Source organism: Tachyglossus aculeatus, chromosome 5 (genome assembly GCF_015852505.1).
Source record: "Tachyglossus aculeatus isolate mTacAcu1 chromosome 5, mTacAcu1.pri, whole genome shotgun sequence".
Lineage (NCBI taxonomy): Eukaryota > Metazoa > Chordata > Mammalia > Monotremata > Tachyglossidae > Tachyglossus > Tachyglossus aculeatus.
The window spans coordinates 35207016-35226105 of NC_052070.1; the positions used below are offsets into that span (position 1 = coordinate 35207016).

Sequence of the window (19090 nt, forward strand, 5' to 3'; positions counted from 1 at the left end):
AATTAGTGTTCAAATAGTTACCCCCTCCCCACCCACTCCCAGTCTTTCAGGGGCTCCCCATCACTCTCTGGCAGAAATAAAAACTTCAGAGTACGGCCTTCCATTTCTCTCCCCTTGGCCCCACCTTGTCTCCCCGTTCTCGTCTCTTGCTATAACCTAGCCTGCATTACGAGTCTTGGGGTAAATAAAAAGATTGACAAATTAGTGTTCAAATAGTTACTTCTCCCCGGGTCTTTCAGGGGCTCCCCATCACTCTCTGGCAGAAATAAAAACTTCTGACTACGGCCTTCCATTTCTCTCCCCTTGGCCCCACCCTGTCTCTCTGTTCTCGTTTCTTGCTATAACCTAGCCTGCATTATGAGTCTTGGGGTAAATTAAAAGATTGACAAATTAGTGTTCAAATAGTTACTTCCTCCCGGTCTTTCAGGGGCTCCCCATCACTCTCTGGCAGAAATAAAAACTTCTCACTACAGCCTTCAATTTTTCTCCCCTTGGCCCCACCCTGTCTCTGTTCTCCTCTCTTGCTATATAACCTAGCCTGTATTACGAGTCTTAGGGTAAATGAAAGGATTGACAAATTAGTGTTCAGATCATTCAGAGCCAAAAAGTGCGTGTCCCAGGTTCCTAGCTCTGAAAGAAGTATATTGCATCGTACAGTGCTCTGCACAAAGTCCTCATTCATTCATTCATTCATTCATTCAATCGTATTTATTGAGCGCTTACTGTGTGCAGAGCACTGTACCAAGTGCTTGGGAAGTACAAGTTGGCAACATAGAGATGGTCCCTACCCAACAGCGGGTTCACAGTCTAGTAGGGGGAGACAGAGAACAAAACAAAACATATTAACAAAATTAAATAAATAGAATAAATACGTACAAATAAAATAGAGTAATAAATACATACAAACATATATACAGGTGGCTGTGGGGAGGGGAAGGAGGTAAGAGCCTCCTCCCCACCCCCCCCGCCTTACCTCCTTCCACTCCCCACAGCACCTGTATATATGTATGTACAGATTTATTACGCCACTTATTTATTTATTTTATTTGTACATATTTATTCTATTTATTTTATTTTGTTAATATGTTTTGTTTTGTTCTCTGTCTCCCCCTTCTAGACCATGAGCCCACTGTTGGGTAGGGGCTGTCTCTAGATGTTGCCAACTTGGACTTCCCAAGCGCTTAATACAGTGCTCTGCACACAGTAAGCGCTCAACAAGTACGACTGAATGAATGAATGAATGAAAAGGTAAGGCGGAGGGGGGGGGAGGAAGGAGGGGGCAAATATGTAATACGACTTGAATGAAGCCCAGCCTTGGTCCATTTCAGGGCTACGGGGAATCCTGAAGTAAAGGAATTCATTCATTCATTCATTCATTCAAGGGTATTTATTGAGCGCTTACTGTGTGCAGAGCATTGTACTAAGCGCTTGGGAAGTCCAATTTGGCAACACATAGAGACGGTCCCGGCCCAACGACGGGCTCACAGTCTGGAAGGGGGACTGGACTAGAAATGAACTAGAGATGAAGGGGGGCTAGAAATGACCCCGAACTGTGAGCCCACTGTTGGGTAGGGACCGTCTCTAGATGTTGCCAACTTGGACTTCCCAAGCGCTTAGTACAGTGCTCTGCACACGGCAAGCGCTCAATCAATACGACTGAATGAATGAATGAATCCGAACGACGACTGAGTGGAGGACCAGTGGAAGACTTCCTCCCTTCAAGGCCCTACTGAGAGCTCACCTCCTCCAGGAGGCCTTCCCACACTGAGCCCCCTCCTTACCCTCTCCACCCCCCCACCTTACCTCCTTTCCTCCCCCACAGCACGTGAATAGATGTATATATGTTTGTACGGATTTATTACTCTACTTATTTATTTTACTTATACACATCTATTCTATTGATTTTATTTTGTTAATATGTTTTGTTTGGCCGTCTGTCTCCCCCTTCTAGCCCGTGAGCCCGCTGTTGGGTAGGGACCGTCTCTAGATGTTGCCAGCTTGGACTTCCCAAGCGCTTAGTCCAGTGCCCTGCACACGGTGAGCACTCAATAAATTGATTTATTGATTGATTGATTGAGCGCTCAATAAATACGATTGATTGATTGATTGGCCGTCTGTCTCCCCCTTCTAGCCTGTGAGCCGGATGTTGGGTAGGGACCATCTCTAGATGTTGCCAGCTTGGACTTCCCAAGCGCTTAGTCCAGTGCCCTGCACACGGTGAGCACTCAATAAATTGATTTATTGATTGATTGATTGAGCGCTCAATAAATACGACTGATTGACTGATTGGCCGTCTGTCTCCCCCTTCTAGCCTGTGAGCCGGCTGTTGGGTAGGGACCGTCTCTAGATGTTGCCAGCTTGGACTTCCCAAGCGCTTAGTCCAGTGCCCTGCACCCGGTGAGCGCTCAATAAATTGATTTATTGATTGATTGATTGATTGAGCGCTCAATAAATACAATTGATTGATTGATTGATTGATTGATTGATTGACCAGGGCAACTGGGAAGAGCTCACCGTAGGAGAAGGTGTCCGGCATAGGGACGCCATGGCCGGCTAGCTCCTGGAACGTCCAGAACTTGTTGATGCAGTTCAAGATGCTCTGAGGCCGGTTCACCAGGCGGCAGCCCAGCTTCTCCAGGTGCCTGAGCACGGTGATGTCGCTGTCGGACTGCACGGACGGCGTGGCCACGCGCACCAGCACCACGTCCGGGAATGTCGTCAGGGCCTCCCGGTTCACCTGCAGCCCTGGGAAGGGAGAAGGGCCCTCGTGCTCGCCGCCCGTTCGCACCCACGCTTTGCCGCGGCCCCGAAGGCCCACCCGACCGACGACCGCCGGCCGCGGCGAGGCCGCCAGCTCCTCGTGGGCAGGGGGCACGTCGACGGAGGCGGCGTGGCTCGGGGGAAAGAGCCCGGGCTCTGGAATCAGAGGTCGTGGGTTCAAATCCTGGCTCCGCCAACTGTCCTTCATTCATTCATATTATTATCCAGGCCCGGCCCACGTCATCCCCCGGGCCCGGAATGCCCTCCCTCTGCCCATCCGCCAAGCTAGCTCTCGTCCTCCCTTCAAGGCCCTACTGAGAGCTCACCTCCACCAGGAGGCCTTCCCACACTGAGCCCCTTCCTTCCTCTCCCCCTCATCGCCCTCTCCTTCCCCCCCGCCTTACCTCCTTCCCTTCCCCACCGCACCTGTATATATATTTGCACATATTTATTACTCTATTTATTTTACTTGTACATACCTATTCTATTTATTTTATTTTGTTAGTATGCTTGGTTTTGTTCTCTGTCTCCCCCTTTTAGACTGTGAGCCCACTGTTGGGTAGGGACTGTCTCTAGATGTTGCCAATTTGTACTTCCCAAGCGCTTAGTACAGTGCTCTGCACACAGTAAGCGCTCAATAAATATGATTGATGATGATGATGATGATGAGCCCCATGTGGGACACTGACTGAGGTCAAAGGATCGAAACCTTCCTCTGCTAGAATTCCTGTTTCCCTCTAGACTGTGAGCCCGCTGCTGGGTAGGGACTGTCTCTATATGTTGCCGACTTGTACTTCCCAAGCGCTTAGTACAGTGCTCTGCACACAGTAAGCGCTCAATAAATACGACTGATGATCAATAAACACGATTGATGATGATTTACACTCATTCATTCATTCATTCCATCGTATTTATTGAGCGCTTACTGTGTGCAGAGCACTGGACTGAGCGCTTGGGAAGTACAAGTCGGCAACATAATAGAGACGGTCCCTACCCAACAGGGGGCTCACAGTCTGGAAGGGGGAGACAGACAACAAAACAAAACATATAAACCAAATAAAATAAATAGAATAAACATGTACAAGTAAAATAAATAGAGCTATAAATAAATAAAAGGCTGGGACGAATCCTTAGTTAGAAGTGGAATCCCTGCTACAGTCCTAGAATCTGCAAACTGCCAGGGTCCCATGGGACTAACTGAAATTAGGCGCCTCAAACAATAATATGACATTAGGTAGAGCTTCCCTTCCTTCCCTCCATGCCAAATTTTCTGTGACTGATTTCAAACGATTTACAGCTGGTGTATAATCTGATGGTTAATTCCCATGAGCAAAAACTATTTTCATTTTCTCGCCCTAGCGAGACTGCTGGAGGGCTATTATCTGCAAACAGTAACCATGTAAATCTCAAAATAAACTTTAATGGGGAGGCTAAGCTACAGAACGGGGGGACTAGTAAGTGCTCTGCACACAGTAAGTGCTCAATAAATATGATTGAATAAATTTACTGAGCGCTTACTGTGTGCAGAGCACTGTACTAAGCACTTGGGAAGTCCAAGTTGGCAACATATAGAGATGGTCTCTACCCAACAGTGGGCTCACAGTCTAGAAGAAGCTAGAAGAAACTTAGAAGCTCACAAGTGTCAGCTGGGTGACTTTGGGCAAGTCACTTCACTTCTCTGGGCCTCAGTTCCCTCATCTGTAAAATAGGGGTTAAAACTGTGAGCCCCCCGTGGGACAACCTGATCACCTTGTAACCTCCCCAGTGCTTAGAATAGTGCTTGGCACACAGTAAGCGCTTAATAAATGCCATTATTATTATTATTATTATTATTATTATTATTATGTCTACCAGCTCAGTTATACCGTTAATCGTGATTATGGAACTCGTTAAGCGCTTACTATGTGCCAAGCACTGGTGTTGTCTGTCTCCCCCTTCTAGACTGTGAGCCTGTTATAGGGTAAGTACCGTCTCTATATGTTGCCGACTTCCCAAGCGCTTAGTACAGTGCTCTGCACACAGTAAGCGCTCAATAAATACAATTGAATGAATGTATGAATGAACTGGACAGAGTCTCTGCCCCTACACAGGGCTCACAGGCTCACTGCCCAATTGAAAGATGAGGTAACTGAGGCACAGAGAAGTGAAGTGACTCTCCAAGGTCACACAGCAGATAAGTGGCAGAGCCGGGAGTAGAACCCATGACCTTCTGACCCCTGGGCACCTACTATTTCCACAATGCCATGCTGCTTCCCAAGCACTTAATTCTGTGCTCTGAACACAGTAAGCCCACAACAGATAGATACTGATGGACTGAAAAAGTACATTCATTCATTCATTCATTCAACCGTATTTATTGAGCGCTTACTGTGTGCAGAGCACTGTACTAAGCGCTTGGGAAGTCCAAGTTGGCAACATATAGAGACGGTCCCTACCCATAGCAAAGAAAACCTCTTTTTTTTAAAGAGTATTTGTTAAACGCTTACTACGAGCCAGGCACTGAACTAGGAGCTGGGGGTAGATACAGCAGCGTGAGAGAAGCAGCGTGGCTCAGTGGAAGGAGCCCGGGCTTTGGAGTCAGAGGTCACGGGTTCAAATCCCAGCTCCGCCAACTGTCAGCTGTGTGACTTTGGGCAAGTCACTTCACTTCTCTGTGCCCCAGTTCCCTCATCTGTAAAATGGGGATTAAGACTGTGAGGCCCCGTAGGACAACCTGATCACCTTGTAACCTCCCCAGCGCTTAGAACAGTGCTTGGCACATAGTAAGCACTTAATAAACGCCATTATTAGAGAAGCAAAGTGGCTCAATGGAAAAAGCACGGGCATTGGAGTCAGAGGTCACGGGTTCAAATCCCAGCTCCGCCCATTGTCAGCTGTGTGACTTTGGGCAACTCACTTCACTTCTCTGTGCCTCAGTTCCCTCATCTGTAAAATGGGGATGAAGACTGTGAGCCCCCTGTGGGACAACCTCATCACCCTGTAACCTCCCTAGTGCTTAGAACAGTGCTTTGCACATAGTAAGCGCTTAATAAAGGCCATTATTATTTTTCTAGACTGTGAGCCCATTGTTGGGTAGGGACCATCCCTATATGTTGCCAACTTGTACCTCCCAAGCTCTTAGTACAGTGCTCTGCACACAGTAAGCGCTCAATAAATACGATTGAATGAATGAATGAATGGTTATTATTATACAAGCTAATCATGTCCCGCATGGGGCTCACAGCCTGAATCTTCATTTTATAGATGAGGTAACTGAGGCCCAGAGAAGCCAAGTGACTGACTTGCCTAAGGTCATTCATTCATTCATTCATTCATTCAATGGTATTTATTGAGCGCTTACTGTGTGCAGAGCACTGTACTAAGCGCTTGGGAAGTACAAGTTGGCAACATATAGAGACGGTCCCTAGGTCACAGGGCAGACAAGTGGCGGAGTCAAGATTAGAACTCAGGTCCTTTGACTCCAGGCCCGGGCTCTTTCCACTCGGCCACGCTGCTTCCCAAGAACCAGAAAAAGGGAGGGGAAAGTACTCCATGCCAGGCAAGGAAAACTGGTTCCCACTGTCCAGTAGCAACTGGCGTAGCGAACAGAGCACAGGACTGGGAATCAATCAGAAGGTTGTGGGTTCTAATCCCGGCTCTGCCACCTGCCTGCTGTGTGACCTCGGGCAAGTCTTCTCTGGGCCCCAGTTACCTCATCTGTAAAATGGGGGCTAAGAACGTGAGCCCGATGTGGGCCAGGGACTGTATCCAACCTGATTTGCTTTTATCTACCCCAGCAGTGCCTGGCACATGGTAAGAGCTCAAGAATTACCACAATTATTATTATTATTATTATTACTACAACTTCCAACTTTACCTGCGGTTCATCAGGGAACCCAGAACAGTGAGTAGCAGTTGGGGCGGGGGGGAGGTTCTGCTTTAATAATGATGGTATTTGTTATGCGATTACTACGTGCCAAGCACTGTTCTAAGCGCTGGGGAAGTTACAAGGTGATCAGGTTGTCCCACGGGGGGCTCACAGTTTTAATCCCCATTTTCCAGATGAGGGAACTGAGGCACAGAGAAGTGAAGTGACTTGCCCAAGATCACACAGCAGACATGTGGAGGAGATGGTATTGGAACCCATGACCCCTGACTCCAAAGCCCGGGCTCTTTCCACTGAGCCACACTGCTTCTCCTCATCTACTCTCATCTCCCTTCAAGGCCCTACTGAGAGCTCACCTCCTCCAGGAGGCCTTCCCACACTGAGCCCCCTCCTTCCTCTCCCCCTCCTCCCCTTCTCCACCCCCCGCCTTACCTCCTTCCCCACAGCACCTGCATATATGTATATGTTTGTATTTATTACTCTATTTATTTATTTAACTTGTACATATCTATTCTATTTATTTTATTTTGTTAATACGTTTTGTTTTGTTCTCTGTCTCCCCCTTCTAGACTGTGAGCCCGCTGTTGGGTAGGGACCGTCTCTAGATGTTGCCAACTTGGACTTCCCAAGCGCTTAGTCCAGTGCTCTGCACACAGTAAGCGCTCAATAAATACAATTGATTGATTGCAAAGCACTGTTCTAAGCACTGGGGAGGTTACAAGGTGATCAGGTTGTCCCACGGGGGGCTCACAGTTTTCATCCCCATTTTCCAGATGAGGGAACTGAGGCACAGAGAAGTGACTTGCCCAAGGTCACACAGCAGACATGTGGAGGAGCTGGGATTCGAACCCCTGACCCCTGACTCCAAAGCCCGGGCTCTTTCCCCTGAGCCACGCTGCTTCTCCTCATCTACCCTCACCCCCCTTCAAAGCCCTACTGAGAGCTCACCTCCTCCAGGAGGCCTTCCCACACTGAGCCCCCTCCTTCCTTTCCCTCTCCTCCCCCTCCCCACCTTACCTCCTTCCCCTCCCCACAGCACCTGTATATATGTTTGTTCGTATTTATTACTCTATTTATTTTATTTCTACGTATTTATTCTACTTATTTTATTTTGTTAATGTGTTTTGTTGTCTGTCTCCCCCTTCTAGACTGTGAGCCCGCTGTTGGGTAGGGACCGTCTCTATGTGCTGCCGACTTGTACATCCCAAGCGCTTAGTCCAGTGCTCTGCACACAGTAAGCGCTCAATAAATACGATTGAATGAATGAATCTACCCCTCAGCTACCGGACCGTAGAGATGCTTAGGTTCTTCCCCACACTCTTCTCACTCCTAATCTCTCAAGCGGTGAGCTAAGGGGTGGGAGGGGTAAGGCAACTTTGGTGGCGTTCAGGAGGTCAGCCGACGGGATGGGCGGGCAGACCACCCAGGACTGCCTCTCCCAGGCGCCAGACCCTCTAATAATAATGATAATAATAATAATAATAATAATAATAATGATAATGGCATTTGTTAAGCACTTACTATGTGCCAAGCACTGTTCTAAGCACTGGGGAGGATACAAGGTGATCGGGTTGTCCCACGGGGGGCTCACAGTCTTAATCCTTGTACATATCTTACTTGTCCATATCTATTCTATTTATTTTATTTTGTGAGTATGTTTGGTTTTGTTCTCTGCCTTCCCCTTTTAGACTGTGAGCCCACTGTTGGGTAGGGACTGTCTCTATAGGTTGCCAATTTGTACTTCCCAAGCGCTTAGTACAGTGCTCTGCACATAGTAAGCGCTCAATAAATACGATTGATGATGATGATGATGATCCCCATTTTCCAGAGGAGGGAACTGAGGCCCAGAGAAGTTAAGTGACTTGCCCAAAGCACACAGCGGGCAAGCGGCGGAGCCGGGATTTGAACCCATGACCTCGGACTCCCAAGCCCGGGCTCTTTCCACTCGGCCACGCTGCTTCTTTAGTTGTCGCTGTCGATAATCGGACCGAAAGCAAGATTATGGCTAAAATGTAATATTTCTGAGGTGTCCGTCTCCAGTCCTTTCTCTCCATCAACCTCCCTGTCTCCCAAGCCCGGAAGCTTGGCATTATCCTCAACTCATCTCTCGCGTTCAACCCTCATAGTCAACCTGTCACCGAATCCTGTCGGCTCAACGTTCAGAACATCTCCAGAATCCAGCGCTCTGCACACAGTAAGCGCTCAATACATACGACTGAATGAATGAAGGAATCCAAATTGCTACTTGCTGATCCAAGCACTTATCCTATCCTGCCTCGACTACTGCTTCGGCCTCTTCGCTGACCTCCCTCCTGTCATCATCATCAATCGTATTTATTGAGCGCTTACTGTGTGCATGACCTCCCTCCTGTCATCATCATCAATTGTATTTATTGAGCGCTTACTGTGTGCACAGCACTGTACTAAGCGCTTGGGAAGTACAAATTGGCAACATATAGAGACAGTCGTTACCCAACAGTGGGCTCACGGTCTAAAAGGGGGAGACAAAACCAAACATACTAACAAAATAAAATAAATACGTATTTACTGAGCGCTTACTGTGCGCAGAGCACTGCACTAAGCATTTGGGAGAGTTCAACACAATATACCAGGCACATTCCCTGCCCACAGTGAGCTTACTGCCTAGAGGGGGAGACAGATATTAATAGAAATAAATACAATTACAGATAAGTATATGAGTACTTTGGGGCTGGGGGAGGAATGAAGGAAGCAAGTCAGGGCGACAAAAAAAGCGAGTGACAGAAAAGGAAAAGAGGGCTTAGTCTCTTGTGAAGCAGCGTGGCTCAGTGGAAAGAGCCCGGGCTTTGGAGTCAGAGGTCATGGGTTCAAATCCCACCTCCGCCAACTGTCAGCTGTGTGACTTTGAGCAAGTCACTTCACTTTTCTGTGCCTCAGTGACCTCAACTGTAAAACGGGGATTAAGACTGTGAGCCCCACGTGGGACAACCTGTTCACCTTGTATCCCCCCAGTGCTTAGCACACAGTAAGCGCTTAACAAATACCATCACCGTCATTATTATTATTGTGAGCTCACGGGCAGGGAATGTATCATCAATCGTATTTATTGAGCGCTATGTGCAGAGCACTGTACTAAGCGCTTGGGCAGTACAAATTGGCAACATATAGAGACAGTCCCTACCCAACAGTGGGCTCACAGTCTGTATCTTTTTGTTGCTGTGTTGTACTCTCTCAAACTTTTGGTACAATGCCTTGAGCACAGTAATCGCTCAATAAATACAATTAAACGAAGGAATCAATTGGAGGAAATGTGCCTTCAGTAAGGCTTTGAAGTGGGGGAGAGTCATTCTCGGCTGGTTAAGGCGTTCCAGGCCAGAGGCTGGATGTGGGCGAGAGGCCGGCAGTGTGATGGACAAAATCGAGGGAGAGGGAGCAGGATGGCATTAAAGGAGGGAAGTTTGTGGGCTGACGTGTACTGGGACAGTAGCGAGGCGAGGTAGGAGGCGGCAAGGTCATTGAGGGCTTTGAAGTCGACGGTGAGCGGTTTTTGTTTGATGCCCAGCCCGCACCCTCCGCTCCTCCGCCGCTGATCTCCTCACCGTACCTCGCTCTCGCCCGTCCCGCCATCGACCCCCGGCCCACGTCCTCCCCCTGGCCCGGAATGCCCTCCCTCCTTCTGCCCATCCGCCAAGCTCGCTCTCTTCCTCCCTTCAAGGCCCTGCTGAGAGCTCACCTCCTCCAGGAGGCCTTCCCACACTGAGCCCCTTCCTTCCTCTCCCCCCTCGTCCCCCTCTCCATCCCCCCCATCTTATCTCCTTCCCTTCCCCACAACACCTGTATATATGTATATATGTTTGTACATATTTATTACTCTATTTATTTTATTTGTACATACCTATTCTATTTACTTTATCTTGTTAGTATGTTCGGTTTTGTTCTCTGTCTCCCCCTTTTAGACTGTGAGCCCACTGTTGGGTAGGGACTGTCTCTATATGTTGCCAATTTGTACTTCCCAAGCGCTTAGTACAGTGCTCTGCACACAGTAAGCGCTCAATAAATACGATTGATGATGATGATGATGCGGAGGTGGATGGGCAACCACTGGAGGTTCAAACATGTCTTGAATGTTTTCGTAGCAAAATGATCGGGGTGGCAGAGTGAAGTATGGACGGGAGTGGTGAGAGACAGGAGGCAGGAACAATAATAATAATAATAATGTTGGTATTTGTTAAGCGCTTACTATGTGCAAAGCACTGTTCTAAGCGCTGGGGGGAATACAAGGTGATCAGGTTGTCCCGTGTGGGGCTCACAGTCTTAATCCCCATTTTACAGATGAGGGAACTGAGGCACAGAGAATCATCATCATCATAATAATAATAATAATGGCATTTATTAAGCGCTTACTATGTGCAAAGCACTGTTCTAAGCGCTGGGGGGAATACAAGGCGATGAGGATTGTCCCATGTGGGGCTCACAGACTTAATCCCCATTTTACAGATGAGGGAACTGCGGCACAGAGAATAATAATAATAATAATGGCATTTATTAAGCACTTACTATGTGCAAAGCACTGTTCTAAGCGCTGGGGGGAATACAAGGAGATGAGGTTGTCCCAAGTGGGGCTCACAGTCTTAATCGCCATTTTACAGATGAGGGAACTGAGGCACAGAGAATCATAATAATAATAATAATAATAATAATAATAATAATAATGGCATTTATTAAGCGCTTACTATGTGCAAAGCACTGTTCTAAGCGCTGGGGGGAATACAAGGAGATGAGGTTGTCCCATGTGGGGCTCACAGTCTTAATCCCCATTTTACAGATGAGGGAACTGAGGCACAGAGAATAATAATAATAATAATAATGGCATTTATTAAGTGCTTACTATGTGCAAAGCACTGTTCTAAGCGCTGGGGAGGTTACAAAGGTGATCAGGTTGTCCCATGTGGGGCTCACAGTCTTCATCCCCATTTTACAGATGAGGCAACTGAGGCCCAGAGAAGTGAAGCGACTTGCCCAAAGTCACCCAGCTGACAATTGGCAGAGCCGGGATTTGACCCCACGACCTCCGACTCCAAAGCCCGGGCTCTTTCCACTGCGCCGCGCTGCTTCTCTAAGAGAAGTGAAGCGACTTGCCCAAGGTCACACAGCAGACACGTGGGGGAGGCGGGATTCGAACCCATGAACCCAGGAAGGTCGGCAAGGAGGCTGACACAGTTAATCAAGGCGGGACAGGATAAGTGATTGGATTAAGGTGACGGCAGTTGGGACGGAGAGTAAAGAGTAGATTTTAGCATTGTCGTCAAGGGCAAACCTACAGGATTTAGTGAAGGACTGAATTATGTGGGTTGAATGAGAATGAGGCCTGTCTTGCCCAAATCAAGTTCACAATTATATTCTGCTGCCTGGACCAGTTTTCTTAAAAAAAAACCCAAAAAACCAGTCAGTGCACATTCCTCCATTCCTCAACATCCACCTCCACATCAAAGAGAAACTCCTTACCATCAACTTTAAGGCACTTAAACAGATCTTCCCCTTCTACTGAGAAGCAGCACGGCCTTGTGGACGGGACACGGGACCTGGGTTCTAATCCCAGCACCGCCACTTGTCTACCGTGTGATCTTGGGCAAGTCGTTTCACTTCCCTGGGCCTCAGTTACCTCACCCGCAAAATGGGGATGGAGACTGTAAGCCCCATGTGTGTCCACCCTGAAGAGCTTGGCTCTACCCCAGGACTTAGAACAGTGCCTGGCACATAATAGGCACTTAATAAATACCACAATTATTATTATCACTTTACAACCCTCATTTCTTACTACAACCCAGGCTCCTTACTCAGTGAGCCCACTGTTGGGTAGGGACCGTCTCTATATGTTGCCAACTTGTACTTCCCAAGCGCTTAGTACAGTGCTCTGCATACAGTAAGTGCTCAATAAATACGACTGATTGATTGATTGATTGATTACCTTAATGCCAAGCTACTCACAGTACCTCAATCTCACCTTGCCTCACCCCATCCTCCTTCTGGCCTGGAACACCCTTCTTTTCATATATATCAGACTACCACTCTCCCCACATTCGAAGTCTTATTCAAATCCCACCTGCTCCCAGAGGCCTTCCCCAACTAAGCCCTTTTTTCCCCTACTTCCTCTCCCTTCTGCATTTCCAAGGCACTTGGATCCGTATCCCCCAAGCACTTGATAGTTACCCCGTTCTTAGTCCCACAGTAATAATAATAATAATGGCATTTATTAAGCGCTTACTATATGCAGAGTACTGTTCTAAGCGCTGGGGAGGTTACAAGGTGATGAGGTTGTCCCACGGGGGGCTCACAGTCTTCATCCCCATTTCATAGATGAGGGAACTGAGGCCCAGAGAAGTGAAGTGCCTTGCCCAAAGTCACACAGCTGACAATTGGCAGAGCCGGGATATGAACCCATGACCTCTGACTCCAAAGCCCGGGCTCTTTCCACTGAGCCTAACGTATAGTATAGGTAACGTATAACGCATAGATAGTACTAATAAATAAATAATAAACAATAATGGCATTTATAAAGCGCTTACTATGTGCAAAGCACTGTTCTAAGCACTGGGGAGGTTACAAGGTGATCAGGTTGTCCCACGGGGGGCTCACAATCTTAATCCCCATTTTCCAGATGAGGGAACTGAGGAACAGAGAAGTGAAGTGACTTGCCCAAAGTCACACGGCTGACAATTGGCAGAGCTGGGATTTGAACACATGACCTCTGACTCCAAAACCCGGGTTCTTTCCACTGAGCCTAACGTATAGTATAGATAACGTATAGATAGTACTAATAAATAAACAATAAATAATGGCATTTATAAAGCGCTTACTATGTGCGAAGCACTGTTCTAAGCGCTGGGGAGGTTACAAGGTGATCAGGTTGTCCCATGGGGGGCTCACAATCTTAATCCCCATTTTCCAGATGAGGGAACTGAGGCACAGAAAAGTGAAGTGACTTGCCCAAAGTCACACAGCTGACAATCGGCAGACCGGGTTTTGAACCCATGACCTCTGACTCCAAAGCCCGGGCTCTTTCCACTGAGCCACGCTGCTTCTCTACTAGTACTAACATACAGACAGTACTAACGTATATGTCCTTCACTACTCTCCCATGTCCCCTATCTGTAATTTATTTTAATATCTGTCTCCCACTCTGGACTGTAAGTTCCCTGTGGGCAGGGATCATGTCCCGTTCTCTCCCAAGCCCTTAGTACAGTACTCTGTAAAAGTAGCCACTCAATAAATACAATGATTGACTGACTGATCACGCTCTTAGATTGTAAAAGCCCCAAGAGACCGGGACCATGTCTAATTTCCACCTACGTATTCTCTCCCAGGGCCTAGGACAGTGCGTGCCCTGTACACAGTAAGCACTTAATAAATACTCTTACAACCACTGCTGCTACTAAGAAAAATAAGAAAAAAAACAGAAATAAATGGAAAACAACTCTAGAACTAGAAGGGCACTCCAGAGCCAAACTAATCCAACTTTCTGTTCCAAGTTTTGTTAACTGTGATCCACAGATTTTTTTTCAGCCACAATTGGTTTCGGTCTAAGTCTTTCCCATCCTGCTTACCTTTTCCTTATCTTCCCCTTAAACCTGGGACATTTCAATAGGTTTTAATCGGAAAAATTTCAATCTTATTAAGGGCCTTTGGGACTTGCCTGCTGCTTGAGACTGTAATCTGTAGTCGGTTCAAAGCATTCCAATCCAACGGTCTGTCAGTCATATTTATTGGGCACTTACTGTGTGCAAAGCACTGTGATAATAATAACTTGTGGTATTTGTTAAGTGCTATGTGTCAGGCACTGTACTGAGCACTACTGTGGAGACAGGCAAATCAGGTTGGACACAATCCCTGTCCCATGTGGGCCTCACAGTCTCAATCCCCATTTTGCAGGTGAGGCAACTGAGGCACAGAGAAGTGAAGTGACTCACCCAGGGCCACACAGCACACAAGTGGTGAGGCCAGATTAGAACCCATGACCTTCTGACTCCCACTACGCCAGGTACTAAGCACTGGTAAGAGCACACTCTAACAGAGTTGATAAATACATTCTCTGCCCATAATGAGCTTACGGTCTGCAGAGGGATATAGACATAAATATAAATAAATGAATTATGGATATATACATAAGGGCTGTGGGGCTGAGAGAAGAGTGAATAAAGGGTGCAAATCCAAGTGCAATAGTGATAATAATAATAATGGTATTTGTTAAGTGTTTACTATGTGCAGAGGACTGTTCTAAGCGCTGGAAGGGAGTGGGAGAAGAGGAAATGAGGAATTTTGTCAGGGAAGGTCTCTTGGAGGAGCTGTGTTTTTAATAAGGCTTTGAAGGTAGGGAGAGTGATTGTCTGTCAGAAATGAAGAGGGAGGGTGTTCATTCATTCATTCATTCAATCGTATTTATTGAGCGCTTACTGTGTGCAGAGCACTGTACTAAGCGCTTGGGAAGTACAGGTTGGCAACATATAGAGACGGTCCCTACCCAACAGCGGGCTCACAGACTAGAAGGGGGAGACGGAGAACAAAACAAAACATATTAACAAAATAAAACAAATAGAATACGTATGTACAAGTAAAATAAATAAATAAGTAGAGCAATAAATACATACAAACATATATATAGGTGCTGTGGGGAGGGGAAGGAGGTAAGGAGGGGGGATGGAGATGGGGAGGAGGGGGAGAGGAAGGAGGGGGCTCAGTGTGGGAAGGCCTCCTGGAGAAGGTGAGCTCTCAGTGGGGCTTTGAAGGGAGGAAGCGCTCAATAAATACGACTGAATGAAAGGAAGACAGCTAGCTTGGCGGATGTGCGGATACAATGCTCTCCACACAGGAGGTGCTCAATTAGACTGTGAGCCCACTGTTGGGTAGGGACTGTCTCTATATGTTGCCAATTTGTACTTCCCAAGCGCTTAGTACAGTGCTCTGCACATAGTAAGCGCTCAATAAATACGATTGATGATGATGATGACTGACTGACTACAATCTAACAGAGTTGATAGACACGTTCCCTGCCCACCAAGAGCTTACCGTCTTGAGGGGGAGACGGACATCAAACAATAACAATGATATTCGTTAAGCCCTTTCTATGAGCCAAAACACCGTAGGACGCGCTGAAGCACTGTATCCGACTGAAACCGAATTTCAGATTGAATTTTTCGCTCCGCGAGGTGAGACCGTGTTGACTCGAGCTTTGAGGAATGTTTGCCGCACCGAGCTTGTTACCTCAGTTTCCTACTAGTCCCGCCTGTTCTGTAGCTCAGCCTCCCCATTAAGGTTTATTTTGAGACTTACATGGTTACCGTTTGCGGATATTAGCCCTCCAGCAGTTTCGCTAGGGTGAGAAAATGAAAATAGTTTTTGCTCATGGGAATTAACCACCAGATTATACATCGTATGAAATCAGTCACAGAAAATTTGGCATGGAGGGAAGGAAAAGAAGCTCTACCTAATGTCATATTATTGTTTGAGGCGCCTAATTTCAGTTACTCCCATGGGACCCTGGCAGTTTACAGATTCTAGGACTGTAGCAGGGATTCCACTTCTAACTAAGGGTTCGTCCCAGCCTTTTATTTAATACTCTATTTATTTTACTTGTACATGTTTATTCTATTTATTTTATTTGGTTTATATGTTTTGTTTTGTTGTCTGTCTCCCCCTTCTAGACTGTGAGCCCTCTGTTGGGTAGGGACTGTATCCATTATGTTGCCAACTTGTACTTCCCAAGCGCTTAGTCCAGTGCTCTGCACACAGTAAGCGCTCAATAAATACGACTGAATGAATGAATGAGTATTTATTATGTTAATGATGTTCATCTAGCTTTACTTCTATTTGTTCTGACAACTTGACACCTGTCCACCTGTTTTGTTTTGTTGTCTGTCTCCCCCCTCTAGAGTGTACTTCCCAAGCACTTAGTACAGTGCTCTGCACACAGTAAGCGCTCAATAAATACGATTGAATGAATGAATGAATAAATAAATGACTTAAATTATTTAAAGAAGGGCCTGGGTTCTAATCCCGGCTCCCCCATGTGTCTGCTGCGGGACTTTGGCCAGCTCACCCAACTTCTCTGGGACACAGTCCCTGCCCGACATGGGGCTCCAGTCTAAATAGTCCCCATTTTACAGGTGAGAAAACTGAAGCACACAGAAGTTATGTGACCTGCCTCACGGCGGGGAAGGGGCAGAGTGAGGATTAGAACCCAGGTCCTCTGACTCCCAAGGCCATGCTCTTGGTCTAGACTACGCTGCTTCAATCCATCAGTAGTATTTACTGAGCACCTACTGAGTGCAGGGCACTGTAGTTGGCGCTTGGCAGAGAACAACAGAATCGGTCAACCTAAATCCCTACACCAAAGATCAGAAATTAATCAGGGAAGGTCTCCTGGAGATGCAAACTCAGAAAATCTTTAAATAGGGGAAGAGCTTTGATCGGTGAGAGGTGATGGGCTGGGAGTTCCAGGAACAGGAGGCTGGCAGTGAGAGAGACAAGAATGAGGCACGATGAGGAGGTGAATTTCAGTGGAACGGGGTGGGATGGAGTAAAAGAAGAGACTGTAAGCTCATTGTGGGCAGGGAATGTGTAGGTTTATTGTTATAAAGTCTCCCAAGCTCTTAGTACAGTGCTCTGCACATAGTAAGCGCTCAGTAAATACGACTGAATAAAGAGAATGGATAATACGAGGGAACCAGCTGACTGAGTGCCTTAAAATCAATAGTCGGGAGTTTCTGCTAGAGGCACAGAGGAATGCGGGAAATCATTGCGGGGGGGAGATGGGGAAGTGTGCTGAATGATATTTTAGAAAAACGTTTAAGGTAGCACTGTGACGTAGGTAAGCGCTTAATAAATACGACTGAATGAATGAGAGCGGGGAGACGAGTCAGGGAGATCGGCGAGGAGGCTGATGCAGGAATCAAGCTGAGAAACGGCAGATGCTTCGATGAGCGTGGTGATCATTTTGGATGGAGAGGAGGGCGTGGATGCTGGAAGTGTTCTAGAGAAAGAACCAGGATAATAATTCAAGAGTTGACTGAATATGGGGGTGTTGAAAGAAAGGGAGGAGTCATGGATAAAGCCAAGGTTACAATAAATCATATTTATTGAGCGCTTACTATGTGCAGAGCACTGTACTAAGCGCTTGGGAAGTACAAATTGGCAACATATAGAGACAGTCCCTACCCAACATTGGGCTCACAGTCTAAAAGGGGGAGACAGAGAACAAAACCAAACATACTAACAAAATAAAATAAATAGAATAGATATGTACAAGTAAAATGAATAAATAAATAGAGTAATAAATATGTACAAACATATATACAGGTTTGAGAGGGGGAAGGGTGGTGGTATTGTTGACTACAACGGCAAAGTTAGATGGAGGGGCTGATGAAAAAACATATAGAGGCACTGGTTGAAGCTGTGAGGGTGAAGATGATATCACCAGGGAAAGAAGCAGTGTGGCTCAGTGGAAAGAGCACGGGCTTGGGAGTGGGTTCTAATCCCGACCACCACTTGTCGGCTGTGTGACTTTGGGCAAGTCACTTAACTTCTCTGGGCCTCAGTTCCCTCATCTGTAAAATGGGGATTAAGACTGTGAGCCCTACGTGGGACCACCTGATCACCTTGTATCCCCCCCAGCGCTTAGAACAGTGCTTTGCACATAGCAGGCGCTTAACAAATACCATTATTATTAAGTAAGAAAAAAACTAAGAGGAGAAGGGGATGCAGAACAGAGCCATGAGGGGCACTGCCCAAATAGCAAATTCTCACAATCCTTCCAAAAAATAGACCAAAGGAATTCAGTAACAACAAAGCATGATGAGTTGAACACAACTTTCCAAATTAATCAATTGTATTTACTGGGTACTTACTATAAGCAGAGCACTGTACTAAGCTCTTGGGAGAGCACAATCCAACAGAATTAGCAGACATGTTTCCTGCCCATTCATTCATTCAATTGTATTTATTCAATCAATCGTATTTATTGAGCGCTTAATGTGTGCAGAGCACTGTACTAAGCGCTTAGGAAGTACAAGTTGGCAACATATAGAGACAGTCCCTACCCAACAGTGGGCTCACAGTCTAGAAGGGGGAGACAGAGAACGAAACCAAGCATACTAACAAAATAAAATAAATAAAATAGATATGTATGAATAGATATGTATAAATATGAATAGATATGTATTTATTGAGCACTTACTGTGTGCAGAGCACTGTACTAAGCGCTTGGGAAGTACAACCTGGCAACGTATAGAGACGGTCCCTGCCCAACAGCGGACTCACAAGTTAATCGTTATCTTTAAACAGTTAAGTTTGCCTTCTTAACTGTCCTATCAAAAGTGGTGTTTCTAATTAACTTCCTTGGGAAATACTGAAATAACCCCTCTGCTTTATTCACTAGCTTTACATTTCCATCTGATGAACCTCTCATTGCTCCCCTCGTTTACCTCGAATGAA

The 19090-nt window shown here is 46.5% G+C and overlaps 1 protein-coding gene across 1 annotated transcript in view; it reads right to left on the reverse strand.

Annotated features, from left to right (window-relative positions):
- The window catches only part of RIMKLA (ribosomal modification protein rimK like family member A), a 73473-nt gene that overhangs the window by 22413 nt on the left and 31970 nt on the right, over positions 1-19090 (reverse strand). The window contains exon 2 of the mRNA XM_038747090.1: positions 2515-2745. Within this exon, the coding sequence (XP_038603018.1) occupies positions 2515-2745 (231 nt within the window). The remainder of the gene's footprint in view (positions 1-2514; positions 2746-19090) is intronic.